The 12,952-nt window shown below is 43.9% G+C and overlaps 2 protein-coding genes across 6 annotated transcripts in view; one reads left to right on the top strand and one right to left on the bottom strand.

The window, feature by feature from the left end:
- Positions 1-7,521, bottom strand: part of CDC40 (cell division cycle 40) — a 52,996-nt gene extending 45,475 nt beyond the window's left edge. Inside the window, exon 1 of the mRNA XM_038395656.2 lies at positions 7,075-7,521. Within this exon, the coding sequence (XP_038251584.1) occupies positions 7,075-7,266 (192 nt within the window). The 5' untranslated portion in view covers positions 7,267-7,521. The remainder of the gene's footprint in view (positions 1-7,074) is intronic.
- A 1,509-nt stretch (positions 7,522-9,030) lies between these two features.
- The window catches only part of WASF1 (WASP family member 1), a 174,321-nt gene continuing 170,399 nt past the window's right edge, over positions 9,031-12,952 (top strand). The window contains exon 1 of one of the 5 annotated variants that reach the window (XM_038397605.2): positions 9,031-9,531. The gene's annotated coding sequence lies outside the window, so the exon portion shown is untranslated. The remainder of the gene's footprint in view (positions 9,532-12,952) is intronic. The other 4 variants (XM_038397600.1, XM_038397602.2, XM_038397608.2 and 1 more) reach the window with 4 other exon arrangements.

Raw genomic sequence — 12,952 nt, 5'->3', positions numbered from 1 at the left:
AGTCAGACTAAGACCGCCAACAATGCTTCCTCTCTCAGCCCTTCTACAGACTGTGTTCTATGTACAGTGTAACTCCTGTATAATTGCCATCTTCCATAATGGGGAAGAGAGGTGTCTGGTGAGGCTAGAGCAGGGGTGGGCAAACTATGGCCCGTGGGCAGGATCTGGCCCCTCGGGGCTTTGGATCCGGCCTACGGATTGCCACCGCTGCAGGCTCTGTGCCGCTCCAGGAAGCGGCCACACCACATCCCTAAAACCCCTAGGAGTGGGGGTGGTGGGGAAAAGAGCGCCGCACGCTGCTCTTGCCTGTGGGTACCACCCCCAAAACTCCCATTGGCCGGGAATGGGTTACCACGGCCAATGGGCGCTTCAGGGGATGTACCCACAGAGACCTGTGCTCCCTCCTCCCACAGGGGCCGTGCAGGGATGTGGTGCCAGCTGCTTCCCGGAGTGGCATGGCACGGGGCCGGAGCCAGGGCCAGGGCAGGCATGCAGGGAGCGGCAAACCGTGGCCAGTGGGAGCCATGATCAGCCAAAACTGCGGATGTGGCAGGTAAACAAACCATCCCAGCCCACCAGGGGCTCTCCCTGAACAAGCGGCGGTCCTAGTCGGTAGATAGAAAGATTAACCTAAATAATCTAAACAGAAGCCCCTGGAACCCCATAAGATTGGGTCCTTAATCCATGAACTATTAGAACTCATTTACAAAACTTTTCTTAAACGTTACATGAATATATTGTCCCATACTATAGAATTAGAATTTATAATGCCTATTCCATGATGAGATATCTTTGAGCTATCTTTAGATAGCTTTTTGAGGAAAAAACCTTTTAACAAAAAAAAACTGAATAAAAAATCTGATTTTTTTTAAAATCATTGATTTTTATCCACCCTGACATTAAATAACTTTTTACATTTTTGTTGTATGGTTTGGTCAATAAAACACAGTTTTCAGACCCTAGGATAGTTTAGCACTAACTAGCCAAGCAGCTAACAAGGGCAGCCTGCTTTGTACAGGATTTATAATTGGCATTAGTTATCCATTAAAATTAAAAGTGCCGTAAATGGAGACCCTATCCCATGGGTCACAAACTTAACAGCCCGGCAAGAAATATTAAATGACATTCTTGTTCAGTGGATTTAAACATTTCCTGCTGAGATTTATATGGTATTTGCAGTGAAGTCCAACGCAACACGGATTTGACCCTGCAAGTTCTGAAGCACTTTAGCCCAATCTAGCAAAACACTTAACCCACATGAACAGTCCTACTGACTTCACTGGGACTACTCACGTGCTGAAGTTTAAGAACACGCCTAAATGCTTTGGTGAATTAGGCTCTGCATCCTGCAGGATCAAGACCTAGATCTCCACCGTCCACAGGAGATTCTATGTTTCATAAACCCAGAATTGTTTTAAAAGTAAAGTCCTCCTCACATAAACAATCCCTTAAAATGACTATCGAAGCTTAGCATAGCCCCACAAGATATGCATAGCAGTTTTCTAGCTCATTAAGGAGGGATGTGATGGAAGGATACTGGAAGTAAAAGCAGAACAAATATTAAAGGTCAAAACCTCAAACATAAGAAACTAATTTTTTTCCCAGATGGGCAAGGATTACATTTTAAACACAGAAGAGATTAAAATGATTGGAAAAGTGAACATTCGTCAACTGTATAGATACATTCTAAATGGGATCAGTTTCTACAGTATTATTTTAATGCCTATGTGCATCTAAGTTTCATGTTCTTATTTTGAAGCAATGCTCTCTGCGCACCTGAATAATCCCCAAAGACTAACTGATTGCACCAGAAAAACAGACCTTAAATTCCTGAAATAAATTACATGGAACCCTGTTGGGATTCAGTTCTTCCAGATACTAATGTTGCACTAACAAACAGCGTGGACTTAAGAACATAGAAACTACCATACTGAATCAGACCCAACATCTATTTAGTCCAGTACCTTGCCTCCGCCTGTAATTAGCACTACAGAGAAAGATGTAGGACAATATGCTCCCTACATTAAATTTTACTGTAATCTCTGCTAGTTAGAGTTTGTCTTAAAACCTGAAGCATGAGGTTTACTATCCCTTCCAAAACTGAATTATTGGTTTCACCAGTTTCCTGGGGTATTGAGGTCCACAGTCTAATTACATGCTGTATGTAAAATATTTCCTTTTATCAGTTTGAATACTCTGACGAAGCCATGCGTTAAGGATATTTGAAACCAACACATGAATGTTTGTAAGAGACTTGGGATATTCACCCTCTGTCTTGGATCCTGTGGCTACAGTTTTGATCACCAAAAAGAAATTACTTAGTATAGCTGAGGAAATTTAGAATAAAAATGTATCAACTGACATAAGTAACTTCTTTCACAAAGTGTCTACAATAAAGATCGTGAATGCATGTTGGCCTCAACCTTCATACTAATAGGATTCATTATGACCAGTTTCCACAACATCTACTAGCCTGAGGAATAAGTCTTATACCCAGATGAAAAGTACATGAGCTACTATGCCTCCGTACTCTCAAAGTCATAATTATTTGATTTTTATTACCACATCTTTTCCCTCCAATCATCAATTTGCTCCAACACCTTTTAAAAAAACAAAAACAAAAAACAGTGGTGACACTGTTCAATTCTGAAATATGCATCTTCCCCAGTTTACTTCTGGGCACCCACCAATGAATGAATTCTAGGTTCTTGTCGGTTCAACGCCCAATAAATAAGTTCTTGGCTTTTCCCCTCCCCAAATAAATAAAATGTATCCCCACTTCAACAATAACTGAAAAATAGGGCCCTTATATGGAAAAAGATATATTTGCTATGTTACACATTTTAATGACCTTTTCATACTCCTGTATAAAATTTCATAAAGTACTTTAATAGCCCACTTTTCTTTACTGTATATTTCTGTAGATCAAAAAATTACTTGAAAAAGTCAGGTGTAAAGAGGTCAGTGCACACTCCCACCAATTTTCCTTTTAAATAAAAATCTTCAATAAGACATAAGACTCAGATGGATGTGTTTTATACACTGCTACTTAAATTACAATTTCAGTTCTATTTGCTAAGAGTAACAAAGCACAGAGGTCAGCAGTGTGCGGAAGAGCTACTAAAAATACACTAAAGGATGACACTCCAAGAATTATTTCAAATAATAGTTACAATTCATTAGTGTAATTTGCATAGGTGCAAATGTTATTTTGAAATCAAAAGGGACTGTGCAGATGTATGATGAAATTCAAAAGCAAAGACCTTGCCCTCTTTCAACATCAGCTAAGATCTAGCATCTTGGAGCAACATCTTTGGGCAGTACTTGTTGCAATTCATAAAAGTATACAAAAAGGAATGTGTCTAGTGCACTAGATGTCTGATAAATTACAAACTTCAAAAAGCTAGAACTAGCAACTAAGCTACTATCTACTTAGTAGATACTTAAGATTATATTCCCCTTTTAATACCTATGCATGTTTGAAGTCTTTGCCATTTCACAAAGATTCCAAAGCTAAAACTAATCAAGCAGCAATAACAGTTATTAAACTAGAAGCCAGACACCCAGCTACTCAAGCCATGCATTTCTTATCTTCAGTCCCAACAAACCACTAAACACTAGAGAGGTGCATGGCTACAGGTCAGATCAAAGGACTGCAGTGCTCTAACCAAGTGCCCTTCCCTTTCAGGGAGCCAGATCTCCCATCTCTTTCTCCCATCCAAGCTTGCCTCCGCAATACATGGCCAGCATACTGCTGCAGCCACTTCCTACACCAGCTAGAGCAGCTGTTGTGTATCAGCCGGCCAGTACCTTCTTGACTTTCTTCCCCAGTCGACTTGCTACTCCTCCAACACAGTAATGCAAGAATCATTGTACCATAAGCTCAAGACCTATTTTGTTCTATTTTGCAGATAAAATTGCTCAGATTCGGTTAGAACTGTCTGCCTCCATAGGATAAGAATATGTGCTAAAGAACACAATGGTAAGTCTTCTCTGCTTGAGGTTAGGCCAGGGTCAATTCTTTCTGATTTTGGAAGCACTTTGGCCATCAATTTGTGCTTAAAACCTACATCCTTCCTGGATGGTGAAAGCATGCAGGAAAGAACTGGGTACATTGTTAATACAAATGATCAATACATCCTTGAAAGAGGGAGGTATCTTTTTCACTGAAAGAAGCACAAGTACCTCCTGCACTCAAAAAAATCACTGCTCGTTACTGAATCTTTCCAGCTATCATGCCATTTTAAGTCTTCCATTTTCAGTTAAGATTATTGAAAAGGTTGTGGTGAGATAACTCAAACACTATTTAGTAGCCTCAGTTCTTTTCTACACAAGTTGCCAACCTGGGTATAGCAGAGACAGCTCTGGTGGTATCGGGGGATAATCTCCTCCTGACAACAGATGAAGATCAAGTATCTATCCTGATATTATTACATCTGTGATCAGTCTTTGATCAAGTTCATCATAATTGGATGTTGACTTTTTTGCAAACCATAGCATGAGTGAAAAGGCCTATTCGAGTGGCACTTTGATGGGCACTCTCAGAAGGTGGTGTAAGAAACCTGCATCTCCTCCATGCGAGTATTCTTCTGGGGGTTGGGGGGGGGGGGGAGTTCTGCAACGTTCCATGTTGTCACTCCTTTTTTTTAATGCATGCATGAGGTATCGGGAGTTTTACATGAGGTATCAGGAGTTTTACCGGAAGGTCTTCAATATTCTGACACTCAGCTTTATATCTCCATCAGCATGGCTGGAACTGCTGAAGGCATTACTCGGTGTCTGGAAAAGGTTGAGGCACGCACCAGGGCAAGATGGCTACAACTTAGTCCAGACAAGACAAAAGGGATGTTGGTTGGTTGTAGGAAGCAAGCTGGAAGAAGTGACAGGGGTAATTTTTATGCATTAAATTGAGGGTGTGCATCTGCCTTTTGTTACCTGGGTTCATAATCTTGGGATCTGGTGAGGACTGTATGGGATGTGTGTGTGTTAATTTCTTGTATTTGTGTTGTCACTTGAGTTTGATTTTGGGGTACCTAATGGATCTGTTTAGTTGCTAATATATTTTAAAGAGATTGTCAAAGGTTACTAGAGCATGACGGAGACACTTTTATAGTAGAGTAGTAAAATCTAAATAAATAAAATAGCTTGCCTGGCAAATAACACAGCCTCAGCTTCTTTTTCGCATTTAACACAAAATTCTACTCACTACTAAATGAGATGTTTTGGGATACCTGAGTAAAATTTCATTTCCCCCCCCCATCATTATCAACAACAAGAGGACTGGAGCACAAGTCGCCTCCATGAAAACACTTTTTAAAGATAATATGAAAGGAGTGCATTTCTCATAGGTCTCTAAATATTGACTCTTGCAGAAAATATCTTTTCCTGGAAGCGTTAAAAAAGCCACACTCTCTGTAACAGTGATAATATAGAAGCCTCCAACCAGCAGAAAGTGTTCCATCAGTACATCAAGATTGGTACTCTAGGCATCACCTTTAAATTTATGTAAAGCTCTGATGGGCCTCAATGCATTGTCACTGCTACTTGTTATTTAACATTCATGTTCAAAGCACTTTACAGATGTTAAATAATATGATGGTCAAACTGTACACTAACATCCCAGAGAGATTAGAAACTCTAAGGAGTGTGGTGGTGCCCAAGCATCATGGGATGTACAGATAAGTATCAGATGGGCAGCTGTGATAAAACATCCATCTTTAATTTGAGGCAGTGAATGGAAAAAAAAATCCATTAATCTATTTGGCATTGTGGAGTACGATGCATACACTGGGGCATGTGCTTGTGATGGTGCTACTATGGCATCAATTTCTGCAGAATTTATGGTTTCATTTAAAAGTGAATTGTTTCTAACCTTCTGTACTTTTTGGTTCTGAAGATAACTTTCTAAAAGTGAACCAATGCAGTCTAGTCTTTCTAAGCTTACAAAATGAAATCATGCTGCTCATAGCTTCACCAAGAAGTACTAGAGTGAAATGTATGAAACACTGGTCAGCCTTCACTATTGCTATTCACAGCACTGTAAGCAGCAGTTAGTGTGTCAAAAATTACGTCAATTTCATTCTACTGCTATCTGGGGATAACAGGGATACAGCAAAACAAAAAACAAACAAAAAAAGTGTAAAGATTAAACAGCAGGGACCAGTATCAAATTAAGATTTTGAACCACATAATCAATCCTCTAAATTGGGGCTTGAAACAATTAGCTAGGGAAGAGTATAAGACACCTACAATTTGAAGTGTGTATACAAACCATGGGGGGCGGGGGGAAGGAAGGGAGCAGAGAGGAGGACAGCATCCCAAAGGTCTGTGTGTCACACTCTGATGTTAATCACCCCTCCGCCCCCAAAAGCATGGGGGCAAAGAGTGGTGAGCTGAGTAGTGGGTTGAAGACACCTGTTAGCCAAACCAAGGAAGCCCAAGTCCACCACAGAGAGAGGGGAAGGGGGTCAGGAACAGCATTACCACATTAATCCCAAACACCCTTCCCCCGCCTGGCTGCAGAGAGCTAGGTTAACATCAGAAGATCATACTTTGACCTAGTGGATTCTCCTCTCCCCAGTATTCCGTATGCACATTTCATACCCTAGGTGCCTTCTCCCCTTGCCGACTGGAGATCTGATTGTTTCAAGACCTACTTTAGAAGATCAACTACAAAGTCCAAGACTTTAACCTGGTTAAATCGGTGCAGCTACCGAAGAGAGCTGACAGCTGAGAGAAAGAAGCAACCCTACGCACCTGCAATGCAAGGGGCAGCTGGCCAGCCACCGAGCTATGAAGGGGCTCTGCATCCCCTGCCAGCCCCGAATACCTTTCTAGCAGCCAGGGCCCGGGGCAGGCAGCCCGAGTCTCCACCGCAACCCCCCAGCTGAGGGCGCCCAGACAGCAGGAGGCCTCTGAAGCGACCAAGCGAGACACACGGAAAAGGGCAACCGCCACGGGGCAGCTGCCCCTGGCCGGCACAGGCCCAGCAGCGCTACCCAGGGGGCGGGAAGGGGATTCCCCTGCCACCCCTTTCCTGTCCCCTTGCAGCCAGACGCCCGGGGCGGCACCTACCTTCACAGCCACCTCCGGGGCCGAGTCCACCGCCAAGGCCTGCGGGGCAGGGGGCGGTGAAGCGAGATGCAGCACCGAGTCCCGGCTGGCTACCAGCGCCGAGCGGCGAGAGCTTCCCTCGGTGTCCGAGCCCGAGTCGGAGCCCGAGTCGGAGACACCGTAGGACGCGAGCGCGGCGATAGCGGCCGACATCTTAGCAAGGAGGAACCGCGGGGGCAGTGACCCGGAACAAACGGATCCTGTCAGTTACATAACAATCCTCTCCTAGATTTATTTGGTTTTGCGACTGAATGAAAATTACTCAAATACGGGTTTTAAAAAATAAAAATTATTATTTATAATTTTCTGGGTCTCTGACGAAACTTTTTGGGAAGCAGAAATCCCCTCCCATGGAGCTGAAGGAGGGTTTAATCTTTCAGGACTTATAGTAAGGACTACAAACCCCAGCATGCAACGCGCCAGAGCCGGGGAGGTCGGATTTGAAGCGTCCTGCAGGGTCAAAGCAGGATCCTGTGGTTCTGAATGACACGATCATTGCCTCTCTGACAAGTGACAAATAATAAATATAACTATAAATGCTTCAAAGAAAGCACTCCATAACAAAAAAAAACAAAAACAAAAAGAGAATGAGACTAAAACTATTGACCCCAGGGTGACATACAATACTCCCAATCATCCATGGAAGGTACTGTGGGGTAGACATAAGCATAAAATCCTCAAACAGATATCAATTTTCCAAACCTACTATTTCCATAAAAAGAAAAGGAGGACTTGTGGCACCTTAGAGACAAATTTATTTGAGCATAAGCTTTCGTGAGCTACAGCATGCGTCCATTGGAGTGAGCGGTAGCTCACGAAAGCTTATGCTCAAATAAATTTGTTAGTCTCTAAGGTGCCACAAATACTCCTTTTCTTTTTGCGGATACAGACTAACCTACTATTTCCATATAATCCGTAGCTCAAATTTGTGATGAAATCATTAAAAAAGTTAAACTTGAATGATAGTTTTGGATGTTGGGGGCAATATTTTACATTTACCTGTAAATTATAAACATACAATATTCCCATAATATGAACGCTACACTTCTTCCTTATTCCATTGCAGCCAGGGAAATGGACAACACCATTTGTCTAATTTCAGCCTCCAGCCACTGGATTGTATTCAGTCTAGCAGAGAAAGGTATAAAATGATCCAATGGCTGGACACTGAAGCGAGACAAATTCAGGCTGGAAATAAGGCATAGTTTTAACGGTGAGAGTCATTAAACATTCAAACAATTTACTAAGGGTTGTGGTGAGGTCTCCAACACTGACAATTTTAAAGTCAAGCTTAGATGTTTTTTCTAAAAGACCTGCACTAGGAATTATTTTGAGGAAGTTTATGGCCTGTGTTATACCAGTCAGACTAGATGATCAATTGTCCCTTCTGGTCTTGGAATCTATTAATCATCTGGGGTTGATTGGGTCCTTCTGCAACCATCTGCCATCTTCTTCTGTCCAAGGCAGCACTAAAGTCCACCTGTTTGTCTTCTTTGATGCAATCTAGTCATCACTTCCTTGGTTTCAATATGAACTCTATGCAACGGACAAATAATGTGTGCACTATCAGGTCTTCTTAAATACCTGGATTTCACAGTAGTTTGAATTAACCTTCACAACCCCTTCTCTCCTGTGAGATAATTAACTTTAACAGTCCTATTTCATACATGGGGAAACGTAGGCGTACATATATTCGGGCACTTGCTCCGCAGTGCCAGGGCCTCGAACAGAAACCTTACACCGGCGCACAGAGCACTGCAACACGCTGTGCGAAATACGGTAAAACGAACTCGAAGCACCCTTTTCTCTAAAACAGCCCCGCCCACTCTCTTTGGAACAGCCAGCAGCCCCGCCCACTCCCAGTCTAGTTCCTCCTCTCCCATTCCCATTGGCTGCCAGGAGCCGGCTTTAGAATACGTCACAATACCAGCGGCCCCACCCCTTAGCTCGAGTAAGTGAGAGAGCGAATGGGACTATACCACCTGCCATCTTGAGGGGGTGTGCGTGGAAAGCGGGGCTCCCTGATCCTCAGCGCCACGGATGCTGTGGGGAGACCCCCACCTAATCCCTGGGGCAAACGGCGACGGCCGGTCAGGTGTTGGGTAAACAGCCCCCGCGTGCCTGGAGAGGGAGTCCGGGCCGGGGAGAAGCCCCTCCTCCCACGCGCACACACGCGCCGCTCGGTGTCTATTGTGAAGCCTTTGGGGAGCTCTGCGCCGCCGCCCCCAGCTCGCGCCGGGTCCGGGTCCTCCCCCTCCACAACGATTCTCTCCAGCGGGGAGAGGCGGCTGGAAGGAGCCGTTTGAACCTCGTATATTGGCACAGAGCAGGAGGCAGCGCGAGCCTCTGGGGCGCTGAGAGGGCGGGGCTGGTCGGCGGCATGAAGGTGTGAGCGGAGCAGCGCGCGGAGCGGCGAGAGTAAGTGCCCCGCAGCCTGCCCCTCCCCTGCCGTGACCCGCGCCCACCACGGGGGGGCGGCCCCCCCCGTCCACCCTCCCACGGGGAGAGGGACTGCTCCTTCATCGGGGGGACCCCCCCATGCCGCCCCTCCATTCTTCCATCCCCACCCCAGAGTGACCCCTTCGCCGTCCCCCCCCCATCTCCTGTGGGGTGGAGGGAGCAATAGGGCTGTGCCAGTGTGGTCCCCTCTCCCTGTCTGCAGCTGGTGGGGGGTGAGCGCCGAGCCCCCTCCGGCTATTGCAGGGGACAGGTGTGTGTAAATTCCTCTCCCTTGGCCGCTGCAGGGTGTGTGTGGGGGGGGGGGGTTGCACTTTTAGTAGCGGAGCCTGCCTCTTCACGCCCCCCACTCCCGTCTCCTGTACAGTGCCCAGTGCGGAGCCTCGCTCAAGGGGCGGCGGGACCTTTTATTGTTGGGGTCAATAATCGGGGGTGGGGGTGGGGGGTTCGTTGGCTGTCACAAGGTGCTAGTTACTATGTTGATCTGAAGGGGGTGGAGTTACCCTGACCCAGCCACCTCCGCTTAATTTATGTAATGGGGACTGTGGAGGCCAGAGGTGGGGATGGATGATGGAGCTAGATGCGATTTGCCTTTTGAAGAGAAGCAGATTCGATCATATTCACTGGAAATAGCTGCCCATTGAAAGATTCTTACTGTTGTTCAGCTGTCGTGGAGCTCTCGGCTGCCTGCGAGCAAAAGACCTCCAAGCTGCAACCCTACAAACATATAGCATCCCCCTCCTCCAAACACACAAATATCCATCCCCCTATGCTGATTTAGCTTGTGGATGCAATAATTATAAAATGTAATAGCCCAAAGTAATCTCCACTCGTATCTTAAGCATGTACGAAGTCCTTCTGGGTCATCACACTTCGTGTATCTGTGATTTCGTTTCATTTAGTTTTGTAAAAAAGAAAAGGAGTACTTGTGGCACCTTAGAGACTAACAAATTTATTTGAGCATAAGCTTTTGTGAGCTACAGCTCACTTCATCGGATGCATTCAGTAGAAAATACAGTGGGGAGATTTATATACACACACTGAGAACATGAAACAACGGATTTTATCATACACACTGTAAGGATAGGTTTCAGAGTAGCAGCCGTGTTAGTCTGTATTTGCAAAAAGAAAAGGAGTACTTGTGGCACCTTAGAGACTAACAAATTTATTAGAGCATAAGCTTTCGTGAGCTACAGCTCACTTCATCGGATGCATTTGGTGGAAAACTTTTCCATAAACTATCCACAAGTACTCCTTTTCTTTTTACTGTAAGGATAGTGATCACTTAAGATAAGCTATTACCAGCAGGAAGGAGGAAAACCTTTGTTATTGAAATTTGTTAGTCTCTAAGGTTCCAGAAGTACTCCTTTTATTTTTTGCGAATACAGACTAACACGGCTGCTACTCTGAATACATTTAGTTTTGAGTTTGGAATCAGAAGTAAATACAGTAATTAGATGTTTTAGTTTGATTTGCAACATTGGATTGTCAGTCATTCACATTTTTTAGCAAATGTTTCAATTTTAAAGGCAACAGACTGAATTTCTATGAAAATATCAACAGAATAAAGAATAGCAAGTAGAAAATGCAGATAGTGAAGCTTTTATATTTATTAAAAGTTGTCTTTAGATTTTTTTAGTGGTCATTGCCATAAAGAAACAGTACAAGGTGGGAAAAATAACATGGCATGAAAATAACTTTGCAAGAGTTGTTTTAGGGGAAAGTTCTGTATTTCCAGCATTCTTTATTTTTTTGTTTTTGATGTTTGAAGTGTACAACTTTTATTTCAGATTTATAAATGGACTCTTTATCAGTGGTGCAATAGCAATACAAGTTATGTGATTTACCTGACTTACACACCTGATGTGAGTCACCCTGTATATGATTTATTCATTTTGAGAATGCAGCTGTCATTGATTCACACACTGCCTGCCAGCAATTGTTAGGTGATTCTTTAAAAGTGCATTCCTTATCTTCCTGGCATGCACTTACAAGGTGTTGTCTGTAGTTGCATGGTGTGGTTGTTGAAAGGTGAACTATTTCAATGTCTGTTTGCGAAACCAATCTTTAGAATCATAGAGTCATAGAGTATCAGGGTTGGAAGGGACCTCAGGAGGTCATCTAGTCCAACCTCCTGCCTGAAGCAGGACCAATACCCAACTAAATCCCCAATATTTAGTGTAACATTGCTATTTAAATCTTGTATCTCAACTATTATGCTACAAATGTTTTAATGTATGTAAAAGCAATATTTTATTATTGCCGAATCTCTAGATTTAATACACAGAGTTTGATTTCTCTCATATCGTAACAGGGGAAATTACAGCTTTTGGTTAAACTCTGTTGTGCTCAGATATTTTAATAAAGTGTAATAATTTAAGGGTTTGGGGTGGATTCACAGTACAGCTTTTGGAATACTTGGCTAGTGTAAATTAGCTGTTGTCCAGCTGCTACTACCAGTGAGGTGTGTTCTTCAACACATTCTTCAGAATTCAAACAATGGGTGGGTCTACACTTGTGGTGACTTGTAGAGTTCAGATGTTGCATGTCCAGCTAGCATGGGTATAACTAGTGGTATAGAACAGAAGTTTTCAACCAGAGGTCCAGGGCCTCCTGGGGAACCGAGAGCAGGTTTCAGGGGGTTTACCAAAATAAACCAGAGAGAGACCAGTGTTAGACTTGCTGGGGCTCAGGGCAGAAAACCAAAGCCTGAACTCTGCCACTCTGGTCTGAAGCCAAAGCCCAAGCAACTTAGTTTTGTGGGGCCTCGGGCAATTGCCCTGCTTGCTACACCCTAACTCCAGATCTGGCTTTTAATCTACTGGATATGCAGAAAAACAGTTATTGTGGCACAGGTGGGCTCTGGAATTTTTATAGCATGTTGGGGGCCTCAGTAAGAAAAAGGTTGAGAACCCCTGGTGTAGAAGGTGAGGCACAGCTTAGGTGAGTAGGCGTATCAGAACCCTAGGGTATGTACCTTACCTACATGACTCTCTACATGCCCAAGCCATGCCACCCATATCTACACTGCTGTCCCACTACCTCCCCAGTGCTGGAGACTTTCCCCACCTAACTGAAAGGCAGCAGGCGGGAGGCAGCAGGGAAAGACTCTGGCGGTGGAGAGTTGGTGGAGAAAGGCTCTGGCAGCCCCATGGAAGAATTGAACCTCTAGTGATGCTTCAAATATTCTTTTTTGACTTAGCAGGTTGCAGTAACTGCAGTTCTATTACAAAAATAGTAGGAAAAAATTAAATGGATGGATAAACACACAAATCATCTGAGCATCTAGTTTTGATTGAATAAAAGGTTACAAATATATGCTACCCAGGTTTATTATAGAATCATAGAAATGTAGGGCTGGAAGGAACATTAAGAGGTCATC

This window comes from Dermochelys coriacea, chromosome 3 (genome assembly GCF_009764565.3).
Source record: "Dermochelys coriacea isolate rDerCor1 chromosome 3, rDerCor1.pri.v4, whole genome shotgun sequence".
NCBI lineage: Eukaryota > Metazoa > Chordata > Testudines > Dermochelyidae > Dermochelys > Dermochelys coriacea.
This window is presented reverse-complemented; position numbering and strand designations above follow the sequence as displayed.